This window comes from Lepisma saccharinum, chromosome 1, assembly GCF_977018435.1.
Source record: "Lepisma saccharinum chromosome 1, izLepSacc3.1, whole genome shotgun sequence".
Classification (NCBI taxonomy): domain Eukaryota; kingdom Metazoa; phylum Arthropoda; class Insecta; order Zygentoma; family Lepismatidae; genus Lepisma; species Lepisma saccharinum.
The window spans coordinates 146,330,406-146,350,367 of record NC_139229.1 but is presented as its reverse complement, the minus strand read 5'-3'; the positions used below and the strand labels follow the sequence as shown (position 1 = coordinate 146,350,367).

Here is a 19,962-nt window from a genome sequence, read left to right as displayed (position 1 = left end):
CTGTGAAAGTGTAGAAAAAGACAAGAAATGTTCATCATGGTATCTGTTGAAAGGAAGCAAGGGAAATTCAGTTTCTGACTTGAGTCTGGACTTGTATACAATGCCAAAGTATTTCCAATTCAATTTGAATATTATGATTTGTAAAGCAGTAATAGTAATAAAAGTTTGTACGGCTGTAGGGCAAGATATGAAATCTTACTCTACTCCCTCCCCCCCCCCCCCCCCGCTAAGTAAAAATCTTCGGGGCACTTGTTTAAAATAGTCAATTTTCCTTCTTGTTTAGTCCAGCATCGTGGCCCTGTGGTGTAAGGTGTCAGGCTTTGGGCTTGGGGATACAGGATGCACACTGATTCGAGTCTCCTGGGAAAATAAACATTCAAATGCTAACCAATGCAAAATTTATTGTGGATTTTTTTTTACCCTAAAACGTAACATTTCCACCCTCTAACAGGGTCTTCTTCAGACAAAGCTTCACAATAATTTGATCTAAAGATGCAACCATCATGTTATATATTCGCTTTCAGTCCATACACAAAAAGGCGCCAGTCCTTATCTCCTGCATTTCCTGTCAGGAATTACTGAGTGTGGAGTCTCCTGACAGGCAATAGACACTCTACCTGACAGGAAGTGATCATTACACTATATTTTTAAAGTAGCTTCGCTACAGCTACCGCTACTCGTACAAAAAGGTACATTTGCTAGCAGTGGCGTGCCCAGGATTTTCGAAAGAGAGGTGTTATGCATACATTTTTTAAGTAGTCAGTATTCATTTTGCCATATATTCCTGCCTTTGACGTTCTTTTTCTTTTAGAAATACCAAAAGTGGGGGGGTTATAACCCCAATCAAAGGGCCACAGGTTCGATACCTGGCAGAGACACTAGTGATTCGGATCCAGCCTTGATTAGCTTATCTGTGCATAAAGTGGACTCAAAACAAATACTAGGAAAGACACCTAGTTGGGAGTATGGATCCTCCTGATCCTCCGTACCCCCACACTGCTCATTATCATCATTCTTCCTCATTCTCACAATTAGCAAAAGTTACAGAAAAGCGACATAAAAGTAGTAGAAATACATACATTTGTAAACTGTATATTAACTAATGAAAATTATCGTTTCTGCAGAAAAGTCAATAGCTCGTACATACTTTTTACAATATCATGAAATATATTGAGGAAACTGATGTGTAAACCTGAATTTTCTAAACGTATTGCAATTTTGAAATTTGTGAATAAATATTATGGCGAAAATAATTGTAATTCCAGAAAGTGTATGCTTGTCATTCTTGTAACAATAATTTCTTGCTGGTGCGATCCTATGTACTAACAATAATAAATGCTGTTAACGTACTGAGCCATTGAATGCTGGCACTATTGCTATGTCATTGTCCATCCATTGATCGCTCATTTTTGCACTGCAAGATGAGTTTTACACAGTAATTAATGACATTTGCCTGTCCTTTACATCATGGATATCCACAGCAACAGGATTTGATCCTGGGGTGGCGCAAACTAGGTATTTTCCCCCAGGGAGGCAGCAAACGAGGCATGTTTCTCCCCAAAATAGTGATGCAGTTCAAAAAACGTAGCTGTTAGCCAGAATTTGTTCATATATGCCAGTTCAGTTTAGTCATCTGGATATTAGATTTTTCTATACTAATGAAATAAATTACGCAGATATCTGTAATCTGCGATATCAAGATATTTATAATTTAGATTATATGTATTTCCATCTAGTAGAATTTGTCTTTATGAACCTCCTGCAAAAGTAAGCGTTATTGTCGAATTTTTCTTTGACTCTGTGGTCCCATTCAAAATTTTCCTCAAAATGCAGAGAAGAAATGTAGCTGTAGCGAAATTTTCGCTACAGCTAGAGCTATTTTGTACCTTCGCTACAGTAGCATCGCTACAAGTAGCATGCTACTTCCGACCACTGCTGACAGGTGATCTAGCTTAAGCCCAGTGTTAGCAGAATTGGCAATGAACGAGTGGGAAAAGAAAGTGATCAAGAAAGGAAGGGACAAGATAACTCTGTTCTGCAGATATGTGGACGATTGTTTCAGCATATGGAGGAGAACAAGGGGGCAGCTGGACATATTTGTGAAAGAAATAGAAGATGAAGCAAGAGGGATATTGCTGGAGCTTGAAATATAAGAAGAAGAGAAGATAAGTTTCCTAGATATATTGATGAAAAAGGAGAGAGGAAAATAGATTGAGACCACTTGGCATCAGAAAAAGTGTGCAGCAGGGGTCTTCTGTCACAAAAGAAGTGATGTGAGTGAGGGGACAAAAATAAATTTTATAAAGAATATGGAAGACAGAATCAAGAAAATATGTACGAAAGAAGAGGAAAAAGAATGCAAAATAGAGGCCTATGGGAGCAGCTAGAAAATAATGGGTACAAAAAGGAAGACAGACTTGACGTAAACAGAAGAAGAAAGAAGGTAAAGAAACAGGAGAGGAGGAAGAGAAAGAAAAAGAGAGGTGGTTTGGCATAAGGAGTACGGGGAAAGCCACAGAGAGGATAAGCAAAGTACTGAGAAAAGTGGGCATACAGAAAGGGAGGCTGCAGAATTTTAAGGATAGCAAACAAGAAGAAGGAAGAAAACAGAGAAGAGGAAGGGATTATATATGAGGTTCAGTGCAAGGAATGTGATAGTGTGTACATAGGGGAAACAAAAAAGAGACTAAATGACAGGTTGAAGCAACATAAGGATGATGTAAGACTAAAGAGAGAGAAAAATGCTATATTCAAGGACACAACATAGAATGATAGAAAGCTAGGATGATAGGAAGGGAGAAGTGAAGAATAGTGAGGAAGTGGAAAGAGGCCAAGGAAATATAGAAAAAAGGAGAAGACAGTATGAACTGGAATTGGGGACTGAAGATAACAAATAATGGAAAGGAGTGTTAGAAAGAGTGGAAAGGATGAGAGAAAGGAAGGAGGAAAGAAGGAAGAAATAAAAGATGAGAGAAGAAGTCCAGGAGATAAGGAATCTGTCCAGGCCCAGATGTACCTGTCAATCACCTGTCAGGAGTCTCCACACTCAGGAATTCCTGACAGGAAATGTCGGAGATAAGGACTGGCACCTTTATGTTGTTTTGTGTATGGAGTGCAAGTGTATATATAAGATGGAGGTTGGATCTTTAGATCGAATTATTGTGAATCTTTGTCTGAGGAAGACCCTGTTAGAGGGTGGAAACGTTACGTTTTAGTGTAAAAAATTTTTTCTACAATAAATTCTGCCTTGATGAGCATTTGAATGTTTTATTAACATGGAAACAAGGCTTACCAGTGTTAGCATTGGACATATACCTGGGAAAAGCATAACAACTTATCTCCTGAGATTTCGGCCAGTGTATGGGACTGGTGGCCGGCCACCCATCATCGTGAGGAAATTGGAGAGTTATGAATGAGTAGCATAACCCTGTCATGGAAACCTACAACTGGGAGTGCATCGTGTTCGTGCTGACCACACGCCGCCTCGTAACTGGTTGGAAAATCGCCCACCTCTGCAGAGGCATATGAGAGAGTGTGTAGAATGTCCCCCATGTTTTTTTTTTTCCTTCTGTATAACACGTGTTTGACAATGTAATTCTGATATCAAGATGTAATTCATGACCTACCGGCTACCAATGATAATGTTTATATGTTAAAAGTGTTTAAATTTCTCAAACAAAATATCTGATATGTACAAAAATCAATAAGATGTGTAACATATATGTATATCATTGCTATATCACGTACATTACAAATATGAGTTGAATAAAGAGAACATACTATATTCCTGTAAACCTACTAGCAAATCTTGATGTGAGCATGTGTTTCAACAATGATGTGGAAGCAGCATAAATCCTGCCAGATGCCTTGTTTTGTGTCATATTGTACCACATTTCCTAATGAAAAGAACATGCCTATTTTAAGTCCGCTCTATCCCATCTTCACTGATAAGAGAATTGAATTCTCTCTTATCTTTACTTTCAGGGAACACCGGAACATCCAATGAGCATGTTGATCATTGTACCAAAGGAAATTAATGGAATTGACGAGGCTTTGAAGATGTTGGATTTGCCTACACTGCAATCAATTAACTCACAACTAAAATTCGTTAATATTGATCTTTCATTGCCGAAGTTCAAATTCGAAAGAACAATCGAATTTAACGACATTCTGAAAAAGGTAGATGTATGTGTACGAATTTTGTTTAAAAAAATAAGTTGCGAAATTAACACAAACACAAACATTATCCTTGCATTTTTTAGCATATTATTGTACCTTTTCCCGATTTATAGCTGTCCATTTTGAAAGGGAGTATGTCCCTGTGGCCAGGGTTGTTCTTAGGGGTATGCGACGTGTGCCAATGGACAGGGCCTTGTGCTTCCGAAATATTACATAATATTATTTTTATTAATTCGTTTAATCACATTCATTTCTTATGCAAATGTGATTGCGTTAGACTAGCAGAAAGAAAAGAAAGGAAATATATATAGGGACAGAGCTAGATTTTTAATAAGCATACATATTATAGAAAATGGAAAACAAATTTTGAAATAGGTACTGGGTGTGTCTCGGTCTTGTCTTGAGATTTATAAGGGTGTCTCAGAAATATTATCATTTTTGAATCCGCCCTCTGGAGCAATTCGCACATTACGGAGAAATGAGATAGATCGCAAACGCTTGGCAACATTGTTAATATTTAGTTGCCACGGAGCGCTTTACGGGGCAGCAACGTGCTTTTTGTGTTCGTGCATTTTATGAAAATAATGATTCTTATGTTGTTGTGCGTCGTTTGTACCTGCATCATTATAACCTGGAAGGAATGAGAGATGTCCCAAGTGCAAATTTAATTAAATATTGGGTGAGAAAGTTTGAAAACACTGGAAGCACTATGACGAGTAAACCATCCAAGTCTGTTAGTGAGGATTTTCGCCATGCAGCTTCTTTAAATTTGCATAAGTCGACAGTTCATCGCATTATTCGCAGGAATATTTATTTATTTATTTTATTTATTCCAAGTTTCAGATACAGCACCCTTAAGGCCATTTTACACTGAAAACTCTAATAAATAACAAGAACAAGTCAAGATGGTTTTAGGTAAAAACAAGAAAGGTTAAATATACATAAACAAGGAAGCAAACAAAGATTTACATATTCATTTTTAGGGAAGATCGGAAAATGCTTTCAGGGGCAAAAATGTCTATGTTTGTGGGTAGTTTATTGTAGAACTGAGGCAGCCTGTGGAATAGAGCATGCTGTATAAGGGAAAGCCTAGCGGCCGAGTTGTGGAACAATTCAGTGTTTCGGGTCGATCGAAAGGGAACTCTGAAGTTGAATTCTGTAAACAGAAATTCAGATCTTAATTGATGATTTTATAGAAACATTTCATATCGGCCATATCGCGTCGGGTCTGCCGTAACTGGATGTTCAAAGTAGTCAGGATGTCAGGTTTCTGAAGATGCCGCAGAGAAGGAATTCTATGATGAACAATGGCGGTAAAGAAGCTGAGGACGGAATCCATGCTAGAAAGATTTGTATTGGAAGCCATGGCCCAGACTGGTGAGCAGTATTCGAGAATCGGAGAAATGAATGACTTGAAAAATAGGCTAAGAGAAGTTGGAGTATCAATTTCAGTGAATCTGTAGAGGAGACCTAAGAGGCGCATTGCACTTTCAGTTGTAGATGCGATGTGTTCCTTGAAGTTCAGTTTTTCATCTATGATAACACCTAGATCTTTTTGGGTTGCAACTGTAGTAATATAATTGTTTTCACGAACATAATGAGAATGTGTTTTGTTCTTTTTTAAAGAGACTGTGAGGGAGGAACATTTCTGCAGGTTAAGTTGTAGATTCCACTGCTTACACCATGTGTCAAGTTCAGAAAGAGCATTCTGGAGAATCACAGCATCTTGTGTGGTTGAGATTTCTTTGAAAAGTTTACAGTCGTCAGCAAACATGAGTATATTGACAGGATGTGAGGAAAGTCTTTGAGGGAGATCGTCCATGTATAGGATGAACAAAAGAGGGCCCAATATGCTCCCTTGTGACACCCCAGACAAGACAGGAAGAAAATCAGAAGAGACGCCTGAAAGAGTGACACGCTGTGTACGTGAGTGTAGATAATCCTGGATTAAGGAGAGAAATATGCCATGTATGTTAAATCTAGTTCGTAATTTGTGAATAAGAAGAGCATGGTTTATTTTGTCAAAGGCTTTTGAAATATCCAAGTATATCACATCTAGCTGGGAATTTTTGGAAATAGCCCTAGTGGCATGTGAAAGGAGAACTAAAAGATTAGTTAAGCAAAAGCTACCTGGAAGAAAACCATGTTGGACAGTACTGATATGCGGAGATGTAAATCTGAATAATCTGTCAATGATTTTTTCACAGATTATAGACAGAGGTGACAGGAGTGATATTAGTTTGTATGATGTAGCACTATTTTTATCTCCAGATTTGTGAATGGGTACAGCATTTCCACCCATGCAAAATTGTTATTACACAAGAATTAAAACCACAAGATCCTGCCAATCGATTAGAGTTCTGTAGAACAATGAGAGATCACTTCAATGATTACAATAAGGAATAACATATGGTTTTCTGATGAATCAAATTTTTCACATAATTCATGAGATGCCATTACATTCACCTAAAGCTATCATCTGGGCTGCCCTACCAAGCCAAGGAATCAATCATTGGCCCTTATTTTTTTTTAAGATGATCATGGTAATGCTCAAACTGTAACTTCTGAGCGCTACTGCCAAATGATTAGGACTTTTTTAACTCCTGCAATTCAGAACCATAATGGCTACGACAGAAACACGTTTCTCCTGCAAGAAATTCACGTCACCAATGATTCACTGAATGCTCTTCATCAGTTAATCCCAGAAAGGATCATCAGTCACAGAGGGGATATTAACTGACCACCGAGAAGTCCCGATTTGACACCAGCAGATTTTTTCTTATGGGGTTACCTTAAGAGTAAGGTATACACCCCAATACCACAAAATTTGAGAGAATTGAAGCAAAGCATTACAGATGAAATCAATGCTATTCCTCGTGCAATGTTCCGACGAGTGATCAAAAACTTTAGTTCAAAATAATTGAATGTGAAAACATGAAGGGTCACCATTTGTCCAATACTCTTTTCCACAAATAAAAATTTAATGTTTAAACTTTCTTTTGGTAATAAACTTATCTTTACACAAAAAATTTAAGTATTTATTTTAATAGTTTTAAAAACGAAAATATTTCTGAGACACCCCTTATGTATTCTGTCCTGTAAAAGCCTGCCTCATTTGATGTATAAACACTAGCCTCGTTCTTGTGTAGTTCTCGAAGGCAAGTATTGGTCTCAAAATATGTAGTATAAATAACAACACTACTTGCAAGCACTTGAAAAATGATTGATTGATTGATTTGCTTTATGCTACTTTGCTTCTTATGCCACTTTTGGCTGATTTGCAAAGATGGGGATGAGTAATGATATGATGAAATTGATGAATGGGCACTCACAAACATCCATGCCCAGGCCGGGATTCAAACCCAGGACCCCTGTGCTTGAATAATGGAATTTTATCCTCAATATATATGCTATCACGCTATGACTTTGTAATTACCAGGTACATATCAGAAAATTTGTTTTAGGTAAATACAAATTTCAAATATCACTCCAAAGTCTTGAACACTAAGTTTCCTTCTCATCTCAACCATTACAAGGCCAAATCAATCTAGTTTTGTCTCTATCTGACTTGCATCTGTCAATTGCTTTGCAGATTGGCATGGCCATTGCATTTGAAGATGAAGGCAATTTGGAGAACATATGTCCAGAAACGAAAAAAATTGACAAAGTTATGCACAAAGCATTCATAGAACTTACTGAGCAGGGGACAGAGGCTGCTGCAGCTACAGTAGGTAAGCATGAATAAAATAAAACACACACGTGCACTCTCTCTGTCTCATTTTCGACAATTAATCTTTGCATTAAAAATGTTAAATGACAAACATTGAAAACTCGTCATATCAGTAGTGGTTTGTGCGGGAAAAGTGGTTGCTCTGAAATCAATAATAAATATGAATAAATTACAAGCAGAGTGGTATTTGACATGGGGGTGAGAGAGAGTTTCTCCCTGGATACTGCTTCGTCTTCTTGGATTTCTATTTCTGTTTTTATGAGATTACATACACAATACATATGTTCAACCCCCCCCCCCCACACACACACACACAAATACACAGAGAGAGAGAGAGAGAGAGAGAGAGAGAGAGCGAGAGAAATATATACATACAGCCAATAATGAAACACGAGATGCTGGCCCCGCTGAAAGATGAATGAATCAGGATCCCTCAGTCAGTGGCCACGCAGGTGCCAGTCAGTGGTCGATGCTAAAGGCTTTGAAACCAAGTACTAGAGTTGGTACTAGTGTGGTGATTGTTGCTCAAAGTATTCATACATTACGGTGTTAAAAATGAGTGTCATCTTTTGTCAGGTTGAAGAAAATCGAATAAAGATTTTTAATAATTTTCTAAATAGTCCAAACTGATCTACCACCTGTTGATACAGATACACCTACCTTGCCCAACATATAAAAATTTCACTTTAATCTATGAAATTTGAAAAAGTTTATCGCAGACAAACTCTATGTTGATAAACTTTTGCACTGCACTGTATTCTTGTGCTCCATTCCTCCCACATGCTTCACTACATGCTAATGAAAATTCTTTCTTGCTTTGTAGTATTTTCAACCTACTTTATGTTTATTAGCACTCTTCTTCAACCACAGGTGAAGATTTTCTTCCTTCAACCATGCCTTGTGAAATGCACACAGTTGTTTTAAATATCTTGTATCAGAAGACTCCAGATTTACCACCCATCTTCAAGCATGCTGAACAGAACTTACAACAGTACCTATGTACTTGCCAGGAAGAAAGTAGAAATAGTGCAGAGGATGTAATGGTCACAAACGGGTGGGAAAGTAGAACTGGAATTGATATCTGTTCCACAATACACTACCACTGGTGGAAGCAAAATTTATATTATAGGCATTCAGAAACATGGATACAGCTGGGGAAAATATAATTTTTAAATACAGGGTAATGGACATCCTGGAAAAGAATGTCATGGTAGTAAATAACTCTGTCTAAAAATTCAGCATACCTGGCAACCCTAGCACATGTACAGTAATTATGAACAAAATTCAATGTTTCTATCCTACCTGAAATTTACAAATGTCTTGAAAACTGTTTGCAATATTAAAATACTTGATACTTGCCCTTAATTGAAATATCACCAAAAATCAGAAGTGTAAGTTAGGAGATTATAATTTATCCCAAACAAGGGATGGTAAGCTGAATTCAGTGCAGGAAAGGGGGCACCATAATTTACGTATATCAGCCTAGGTGCAGAAATCTAGGTCTGCTATCTCCTATAAAAAAATCCCTATGTTAAAATGCTTCATTGACATTGTTTGAAATTTTTTCATATCATATAGCTCGTTTACCTGGTGACAATGTCCAAGTTTTAGATACCTACTAGTCCTGTTGAAAAAGAATTGAAGAGAGCCATATGAAAAGCTGAAACATAATTTAAACATGAAACCCCTGATGTATTTAATGCAACCTCCCGTAATATAACACTTACCACCTTATGTGAAAAAAATAGCATGACTGTCCAAAATAATATCATTGCATTTCTCATTTTACAATGGACATGTATTAACCAAGAATCAAATTGTTTCAGTTTTTGCTGCAGGAGCTACATCCATTGGGCCCCCTGTTGAAGCAAAGGTAGTAGCTGATCACCCATTCATCTTCCTTATCCAGGAGGAGTCAACTGGAACTGTCCTTTTCATGGGAACAGTCACAAACCCAACAACTGGAACTGGCAAATGACTCTAGTACTAACTGCTTCTTTTGTTGTTAAATCATGTCACAACATTGGAAACATAATAAAGAACATTTAAGATGACATTGATTTATTGTATGCACTACAGGCTATCATAGGCTATAATTTCACTACTGTTTAATTTGAAGCTGAATAATAACTAAAGAACTTGTAAATTATCTCTTAATCACCATACGGTATGGGAAACACTTTGAATGAAAAATTTTTGAAAAGTAAAATATGGTCTTCTAATTGTCTTGTACCTTCCAACATAACTACCTACAAATACAATGCAACATTACATATGTAGATATGTGTAATATGTGTATGTAGTAAGTGTATGACATTTAAATAGACTACCTGCAGGCAGTTGCGTACGTAGGATTTTATCAAGGGGGAGGGGGGGGTTATTTTTAAAACTTTCTCCTAATTCACATTACCATTGTTTTATTATACTTTAATTAAATAATAATACTCATAATTAATTAATAATACTTATAATTAATTAATTAGATGAATTACTAATAATAATACTACTAATACCACTACTACTATTAAGTTGTAGAGATCTACATAAATATAGTATTTATGGAAGCAATAGAACGAAATTACTACCAGTCATTCGATTTTTATCAAATCCTGGGAGTATTTTTTTGTTTCTTTGTTATGAAATAATTGTCTGGTCAACGAGGTGAGACATTTTAAGGATGAAGAAAATCCATAAAAACAAAAATATATATATTTTAAAAAATTGAAATAATCAAAGTATGGAACTCATCCAAGGAGCTGCGGTGGTCTGGTCGGTAGAGCGTTTGACAACCACGCGGGAGATCTGGGTTTGATAACCGAAATTGGTTCGATTTTTTCTGGCTTCTTCCCTGCATAAATGTCTCCGATAATTCATATTTGGATTGTCTCGCTGTTCTTACCAACAAAACGTTTTACAATAGTTAAGATTATTATCGTTTGAATAATTCTCTAGTCAACAAGGTGAGACATTTTAAAGAGAGACATTCAGAAATTCAAACGTGCCATGGTAAACAGGGGGGAAGGAGGACTGGTGACTGTCTGCGTAGCTAGCCACTTAACAACAAACCAAGAACTTTATTTAGTTAATTCTCATTGTTCACACCAAAAATACATGTTCATTAACACTGGCGTACATAGAGGGGTGGCTGATGATGTTACAGCTCTACCGAAGTTTTGAGAAAATCAGAATTTTCAAATAAAAAACAGTTTTAAAAAATCAAAATGTGTAAATGCGAACCTCCTTTAAAGTGAGTCCCGATTACCATTTTTGTTTTTGAATACAATTTTAATAGACTGAAAAGCTCCAAAAAAAAGAATCCTGCGTACGCCAGTGTATTGAACATTGTTGCAACTGAGATACAAAACAACTTTTTTCTCTTTTAAATTATAGTTACCCTCATATTTTATTTTCAAGAATTCGTGTTTATTTTCAAGGCATTACTCTGAAAGATGCGTGTATTTGGAATGCTGTGCTTTTCTCCATGCTGCATGGAAATAATTATTCAAATTATTATTAGTAGTAGTAGTAATGGTAAGAGTATTGTCCCAGATCTTTGACTGTGATAAATAGGCCATTTTAAACTTTTTCCACAGCATTTTTCATAATATTTCACAAGCTCAAGGGGGACGTTTAAACCCCGTAAACCCCCCAGGTACGCCACTGCCTGCAGGATTTTTCCATGGAAATTTCAACTTTTCCTTTGATCAAAGCAGCGATGAACTTGTATCAGTGTTGTTTGGAATGAAATTACATATAAAATATTTTTTTTTTAACCACATTCACTTTCTGGGGGGGAGGGGGGGTTGAAGGTCTCCTCAATTTCTTCCTTTGGGTGACTATAGACATTCGTTTTGCTGGGGACAGTCTCGATTTTTACCTACAGGTCCTGATATGGGGCAAAGTAATTATAACGTGTTTTTTTTTTTTAATGAAGTCCCCATAAACTCCTTGTGCACCTATGATCGTTTGTGTGCAAGTGTAGCATATGTGTGAGGAAAATAAAAAAAAAACTATCCAACAAAATTTTAGGTCAGATGAAGTGTAGGCCTAAAGTTAGTATTTTGTTATTTAACCCTCAACCCGAACCATGGTTTTCTGTGCATAATCCGAACCACCCGGTCTGTTAGACCAACATGTACGAGGGGCGATCAGGTTGCTCTGACCCTAACATAGAAAGAGCGGCTATAGGGTTTCAATTTTTTTTTATTTCTCAATATACTCCCCTGCAACTCCAATGCACTTTACTCATCAGTGCTCCAACGCCTGGATAGCTTGCAAAAAAAAATATTCCGGCTGGTCCTCCAACCATGAGTCCACAGCCCTTATCACCTCAGAATCATCAGAAAATTTTTGCCCATGAATGTCATTCTTCAAATGTTTGAACAAATGGAAATCACTGGGGGCCAAATCTGGGGAATAGGATGGGTGGGGCAACAATTCGAATGATGCATCTGCGATAGTGGCCCTCGCAATGCGTTAGGTGTGGACAGGTGCATTGTCCTGGTGAAGGAGCACACCGCGAGTCAACATCCCACGCCTCTTTTTCTTCATGGAATCACGTAATTTCTTGATTGGGTCACTGTAGTATGTGCCAGTGATGGTTTGGCCTTTTTGTAGATGGTCCACAAAAAGGACACCCTTGCAGTCCCAGAAAATTGAGGCTATCACCTTCTTGGCTGACGTTTGCACCTTGAACTTCTTCGTTGGTGGAGAATGTGGGTGTTTCCACTCCATGCTTTGTGATTTTGTTTCTGGGTCGAAGTGATGGACCCATGTTTCATCCATAGTTACAAATCGGGCAAGGAAATCGTCTATATGAGCACGAAACTTGTCAAGAAGTTCTTGACTGATGAGCACTCGGGTGCGCTTCTGATCTGGGGTGAGGCTTCGAGGGACCCATCTTGCAGCAATTTTTTTCATTTGCAATTCCTGGGTAATTATGTTTCGCACAGTGCCATATGACAGGCCACACATCTCAGCAACATGACGGATAGTGACTCGACGATCCTTCAGCACGACATCGTGGACTTTGTTAATGTTTTCGGTCGTCATGACAGTTTTTGGTGCTCCACCTGCATGTTCATCCTCACACGATTCTCTCCCACAATTAAACTCACGACACCATCTCTTCACCATACTGTATGAAGGAGCAGTGTCTCGTAGTGTATCCACAAAGTCCTCATGAATTTTGGATACCGTCCACTTCTTCTTCACAAAATATGTGATCACCGCTCTCACCTCAGTTTTCTCCATTCTGGCACATTGATACAACTTCACTCAGTTAAACCCCTGTAAAAAGAAAACTGTACGCTACTCAGACTTGCAATTCAGAATGAAAGCATATAAAGGATCACTAAACAATAACCAAATAAAAAATCAATCATAACGTCATTCCTTCTACGTTAGGGTCGGAGCAACCTGATCGCCCCTCGTATATTTTATTCAAATCCAATTTATTTATTTATTGTTAATGATAACGCAACACATTTCTTCAGTGAGCCTTAATTATCAATTTCCAATTTTCAATGTAAGGTTCAATAAATAAGAAGGAATATTTATTGTTTATTTAGAACACAGTAAAAATTGGTTTACCTGTAGCCTTCTTTGAGAACATGGAAAGCATATTTTAATGGGCACATTTAAAAATTGCCGAGTACAAAAAAAATTTCAAGAAGAGCCATTAGCTCAGTAACATCAATATCTTTGTAGTTTTGTGTATATGTAGTGCAGAGGCACTGGTAGCAAAATGTGAAGAATTAAAAAGTTGTTTTGAATAAAATAACAACATTCTTAAATACATTCATCAATAGCATTACCGTCGAGTAGATATTGCACAGGAATTTTTTTTCTGCAGCCGACAGAAACAAAGATGGAGGCAGTATCTGCTACCCTGAAGAGGTAACAAGGAGAGAGGATGCTAATGAAAGGGAAAGGGGGGATGACTTTGGGACAGTGCACTACGGGGCTATTCATATGCCTGTTCAGGGGTCCAATTATCGGTCAGGCCTGCCGGTATATGCCAGTGTTGTCACATTGGATTGGCAGAAAAGAGCTAAATCCTGCCTAAAATGGGGAAACCCTTTCTCTGAATCAACTAGAGGTAGACTGCAAAGCCAAGGCTGGCTTGAACTACAACTGAGACCAGTTAGGTACTAGACGAAAATATAGTTCCTTGATGCAATTTGTGATTTCGGTGATTGTGATACTAAGTTGGCAACAGTAGTACATACATCTGGAGTTCCCTTCCACAATTTGACTGTCGTTGGAGTGGTGGAGCAGAATTCTGTCATCTGCTCACCACACAAACGTCAAACTGGCCCGAGAAATGTGTCATTCTTCTTCTTCCCCTTTCCACCTCATTTGCAAAGAAACAAATGAAGACTTGACAAGGCTCGACCACTATTCATTGGATTTTCGTGGTAACTGTCTCATGAGTGGTAGTTCTTGCTAGGAGTATTTGTGGCTATATCACTGAGCAAATTAAAAATAACAACTAAATGAACAAAAATCTAGGTCGAAGGCATGTCTTTTTTGGGGGGAGGGGGGTGCAGATGATAACATCTAGCATAGCAGAATAATTGTCGTACTGATGGCCGGTAACACCTTTGCAAAAGCCACTGATGGAGTGTACAATAATCCTCTTCCCACTTCAGCAAGCTAAGTGGTTGTACGTTTCAAAATAACATGTAGAATTTCATCAGTGAACAGTTTGTTTCAAATATCTACTACACATAGTGCATTTCCTAATGCCCTGCCTTCTGCTGTCAATCCACAAAGTCCTCTTACACTGTTATATTAATGAGTGTGATGCTTTGTTGGCGGTTCAACAGTTCTCCATCTGTGTGGGTTGTCTCGCTCTACCATAGTAAAACTGCGAAGCTGGCCGAGGGGCCTCTGACATGTCAGGTGTAGTTGGTTCTGGCGGATAACCTGTGATGACACGCACAGAAACTTCACTGTCATCCAGAATCCCTTTTCATGATTCACTACTTGTTCCAGTACCTGCAACTCAGGAGAATAAACGGGACCAGCGCCATAGTTGTTGATTGTCTCAGAATCAGAACTTTCAACACTGTCATCCTCGAGTTCAGACTCTTTATTTTCTAATAGTTCCCTAATATGTTCGTCAAAATCGTTGTATGTGACTCGGAAAATGATTTGTTTTCTTTATTGGGCTATCGACACACAAATATAATGAAAGGCACAAAAAACAAACACTCTCCACTAATGTACACAACTTGAATAACGTGGTATTATGGACCGGAGCGATTCTGACGTAAACCAAACTACCTGGTCTCACAGACCCCGTATCCTCACAAAAAAAGCTACTGTGCCGATCGGTACTCAACAAGCCACTGTTACGGTTCAGCTCATTCAGAGGTAAACATTGTGCGGGAAAGGTACTGGCAGTTTCAGGGTGGAGAGTGCAACGGTGTTGCCACAAGAGCCCAATGAAATTCTCAGGGGAGCTGTGAGGCCAATGGTTCAGGTTAGCATTTCTTCTCTATGTTTAATTGCAACCTTTTAAAATATTTTATACTATAACATTAGATAGAAATCACATTTAATATTTGGGCAGAAACTTAATTGAGGATTAAGTAGTTGCACACATGGATAAATAATATCCAGGTTTCGTACTAAATTATCACTTCCATTGATTCAATTCTTTAGTCTGTATTAAAACCAATCTAATCTATGCATTTGTGTGTGGATGAGGGGGATTGGAAGGTGCAACGCTTTGAAGATTTATCCATAATCAGTTGCTACCTCGAAGTGCTGAGGTCACTGCATGTCACTGATTGCATGGGACTGAGAAAGATTCTAGTGTATTGAGAAATTATTGTTATTATAAAAAAAGTGCAAAAAAAGTATTCACAGGCTGTCCAGTGCCTATTAACATGCAATCAGCAATTTCCCTGAAGATCCCTGCCAGCACTTGGCATGGTAGAAAATCGCTCATTGGCTACTGTAAGCAGCTCTGCGAGCTATCAGCAGCTTGTGATCGATGGTTCGGCCTTACACTCATTCTTGGCTGCTGATATTCACCAAGGGCAGATTTTCTTTTTATGGCATGAAGGTTACCTTGCCAGAAACTTTATTTTTTAATCCACAATGGTTGTTAGGTTCAATGCATCTCTAAAAATATGTGGGAAATAACTAGCTGCTTCAAGGACTATCTAAACAAATTAGCCTAATATTTTTTCTGTTGACATACTTTACGATCATTTTCTAATTTTAAAATTTATTTTCGGTTACCATCCTGAAAAGAGAATATAGCTTCTACCCAAACCTTCGTATTTTCAAAATTTGAATACATTTAATAAAATTCTTATTGCAATCAAGAGAATAATTTTGGAGTAAATTAATATGAGAATGAATCATATCAGGGTTTCAGTTGTAACTTATAGATAAAGGTTGTTCTGACAGTAGCCTCATTTTTTTTACCAGACACAAAATTGTGTTTTAAACAGTGACGTGCACTGAGGAGTAGCTAGTCTAGCAGAGATAGATTCAATTAAATGGGTGAAGGGTGGATACGAGAGAATACTCATACTCATACTCACAAGGCTCGAACCTGTATCCTTCAGTAACAACATTGTGAGATGGGAGGAATTAGGGAAATCAAGTAAAGCAATTCTTTTCAAAAAACATTAATAATATACAAAGATGGTGTTTCAAAAATCCAATTGAAAAATACCACTGAGGAAAAATGCAGTTTGCTTTACTGATAACCACGTATCCGAATGGTTAGCGCTTTTCTCTAGTCTTTGTTGTCGGCAGACATCCGTGGGGAAGTGGTTATCAGAGCATACTACTACAGCACAGGTTCTGGGTTCGAACCCTGACCTGGGCATGGGTGTTCGTTGTGTGTGTCCCTTCATCTATTTTATTGTATCATCTTTGCGATTAATCAAATGTGGCATAAAGCAACGCTCATTAACAAAAATTAAATTAAATCATGAATTCATTGTTTGATTTGGATTATTTTACTTTGCTTTTCTGCCACTTTTGGCTAATCGCGAAGATGATATGATAAAATTAATGAAGGGACACACACAAAGAACATCCATGACAAGGCAGGGATTCGAACCTGAGATTTCTGACTTAGTAGTCAAAACAAATCTTTTTTTGATTTTCGAAAGAGGGAGTTACATTTACTTTTTTTTAGTAGTCATTCCTCAACTTGCAATCTTTTTCCCCACCTTTGACGTTCTTTTTTTTTTTTTAGGAATACTGGGTCCTAAAGGGGGAGGGTTGACCCCTATCATTCAGTAAAAAAAAAAACTATTTATTCTGGTTGAGTTGGTTTTATTTTCACTTTCTGTACAAATTTAGAAAACACAATTTAAGATATACCATATATTCACTTGTTTCATCCAACTTCAATATAGTTCTATTATAATCTCTGTCCTGCACATTTTAGATATTACAAATATACAAAATAACTGGAATATAGTAGGAAATTTAACCAGCAAAGCAGATCAACAATAACCATGGAATAAAAACTCTATTTATTCTAAAATAAGCAAGTTACAATATCTTGAATCAGTCTTCCATTGCATTGTCTCAAGAGTAACAATTAATAATTGGATTGGGCACAATGCTTGTCTTTTATTTCGACTGATCTCTTCTAGCATTACAGGGACTAGAAAAAACAATAACTTCATTCAAAAGTAATGACTTCATAAAATGTTAACATGCATTTGGTTTTATGAACACAAGGAAAATATAAAATCTGCAGTTCATCTAAATAGAGTTTTAACAACTATATACACTAAACTACGTGCAAATAACAGCATGGTAAGAAGATGAAAATAAGTTTTGTTCCTAGGATATCCCTGTTGATGGCAAGAGCTTGTCCTCGTAGTAAAGAACGTACCAATAAGCAGTGATCAGAATGCTACATTTTAAAAGTAGCTCCGCTACAGCTACAGCTTACTCTTCCAAAATGTAGCTTCGCTACAGCTATATTTACCAAAATGTAGTTCGCTACGCTACTCCTGTTCGCTATTCGCTACTACTGCATAAAAAAAACTTGAAAACAACCATATGGATATAAAAAAATTCCCCTGCTACTGGTAAATAGATTCTGTTATTTATTATCGTGATTACAGTCATTTGATAGTTTTGATAGCAGTGTTACTTCAGTTACTTATTTTTACTATAGTGTTTGAAAATAACATACCTATGCAAGTGGCATCAATTCAAATTTGATATATGAATATTACAATTAGGGTGTTACCCAAATTAATGATTACAACTATAAAGAAATAAAATTTGGTAAAGATTACGTATTTATGTTCACATCAACATATTTTTCTTGAGGATAAATATTTCATTTTTAATAGACTGATATGAAGGCAGCATTTGGAATGAAAAGTACCTGGGGCCCTTGTGTAATCAAAGGGCACCAGGTTCGATATCCAGCAGAGGCACAAGGTGGTTCGGATCCAGTCTCGATCAGTTTATCTATGCATAAAATGGACTCAAAACAAAAACTAGAAAAGACGCCAAGTTAGGAAGATAAAATATATTGAGAATATTGTAAACCCGAGTGTTCTAAACTTTTTGTAATTTTAAAATTTATGAACAAATATTTTCGCGAAAATAATTGTAATTCCAGAAACTCTCGTTCTTGTAACAATAACTTCTTGCTGGTGAGATCCTGTATACTGACAATGAACAATGCTGTTAACGTACTGAGCCATTTATTGCTGTCACTATTCCTTTGTCAGTGCAGTGGAAAATCCATTGCTAATTTTTTCACTGCAAGTTGTGTTTTACACAGCAATTAATGACATTTTGGTGTCTTTTACACCATGGATTTCCACAGGATTTGTTCCGGGGGTGATGCAAACGAGGAACTTTCTTCCAGCGGTGCAGCAAACGAGGCATGTTTCTCCCCAAAATACCGATGCAGCTTAAAAAAACGTAGCTGTTAGCTGGAATATATTTATATATGTCAGTTAGTTATCTGCATATCTGAATTATTTGGATACTAATGAAATAAATTATGCAGATATCTATAATCTACAATATCAAGATTTTTAGAATCTAGATAATCAGTATCTCTATGTAATAGACTGTCTTTATGAACCTCCTGCAAAAGTAATGGTTATTGTAGACTTTTTTCTGGTGCTCTTGCCACATTCAAAATTCACCTCAAAATGTTGAGAAAAAATGTAGCTGTAGCGAAATTTTCGCTAAACTGCAGGAATTTTGCAGCTTCGCTATCACTACAATTACAATTTTCAAAATGTAGAGTCGCTACTGCTACAAATTTTACAGCTAGCTACAGTAGTGATGCTACAAAGTAGTGTGCTACTTCTGACCACTGCCAATGAGTAGAAAATACTACCCCTTATCTTCAGTGAAAAAAAATAAATTGTGGAATACATGGCAGAAAGGTTTGTTGGTCCTGATAATACATCTATTAATTTACTGGCAAGACCACAACTTGCAAACATACTGCCTATTCTATAGACTTTGCACCTCGTGCCTCTCTCACTACACACACATTAAACATACAAAAGGCACCCAAGGTGAGATCTTAGTGTATTAAAAGTTTTACAGCAAAGGCATGGCAGCTTCTAATTGACATTTTTAAGCTTTATCCTATCATTTTCCATACTTTTAAAATATTTTTAGATCTCACCCTATGTGAAAATATCACATTTTCTGTCCCTGAGGAAAATCAAGTTTAGTATGTGATGATTAGTGCTCGGAAGTTGAAGACCTATAAAAAGACCGAAAATATCAAAAAAGGACCTAAAAACGGAAAAAAGAATGTATAAATGTGATCCAAATTAATTAATAACTTCAGTTTTAATTACATATTTAATGAATAAAAAAAATACAAAATTCTGGTGGTATGGAACACACAGTGCGAAAAAACTATATGAATGAAATGCACCTTCTTTCAGACATTATATATATTTTTTTTAGATTAGCATAATTTGAAGAATCATATTTGGCCTAACCACTCTAGGGTTACCTGCTTCAGTCATCCAAAAATGTTTTTCTTTTCAGGGATGGTTCAAATATATTTACTT

General features: G+C 37.0%; 1 protein-coding gene across 1 annotated transcript in view; it reads left to right on the top strand.

Annotated features, from left to right (window-relative positions):
- Positions 1-9,963, top strand: part of LOC146002263 (leukocyte elastase inhibitor-like) — an 82,894-nt gene extending 72,931 nt beyond the window's left edge. The window contains exons 6-8 of the mRNA XM_083139983.1: positions 3,985-4,179; positions 7,772-7,910; positions 9,736-9,963. Of these exons, the coding sequence (XP_082996109.1) occupies positions 3,985-4,179; positions 7,772-7,910; positions 9,736-9,887 (486 nt within the window). The 3' untranslated portion in view covers positions 9,888-9,963. The remainder of the gene's footprint in view (positions 1-3,984; positions 4,180-7,771; positions 7,911-9,735) is intronic.
- Positions 9,964-19,962: the final 9,999 nt, after the last annotated feature.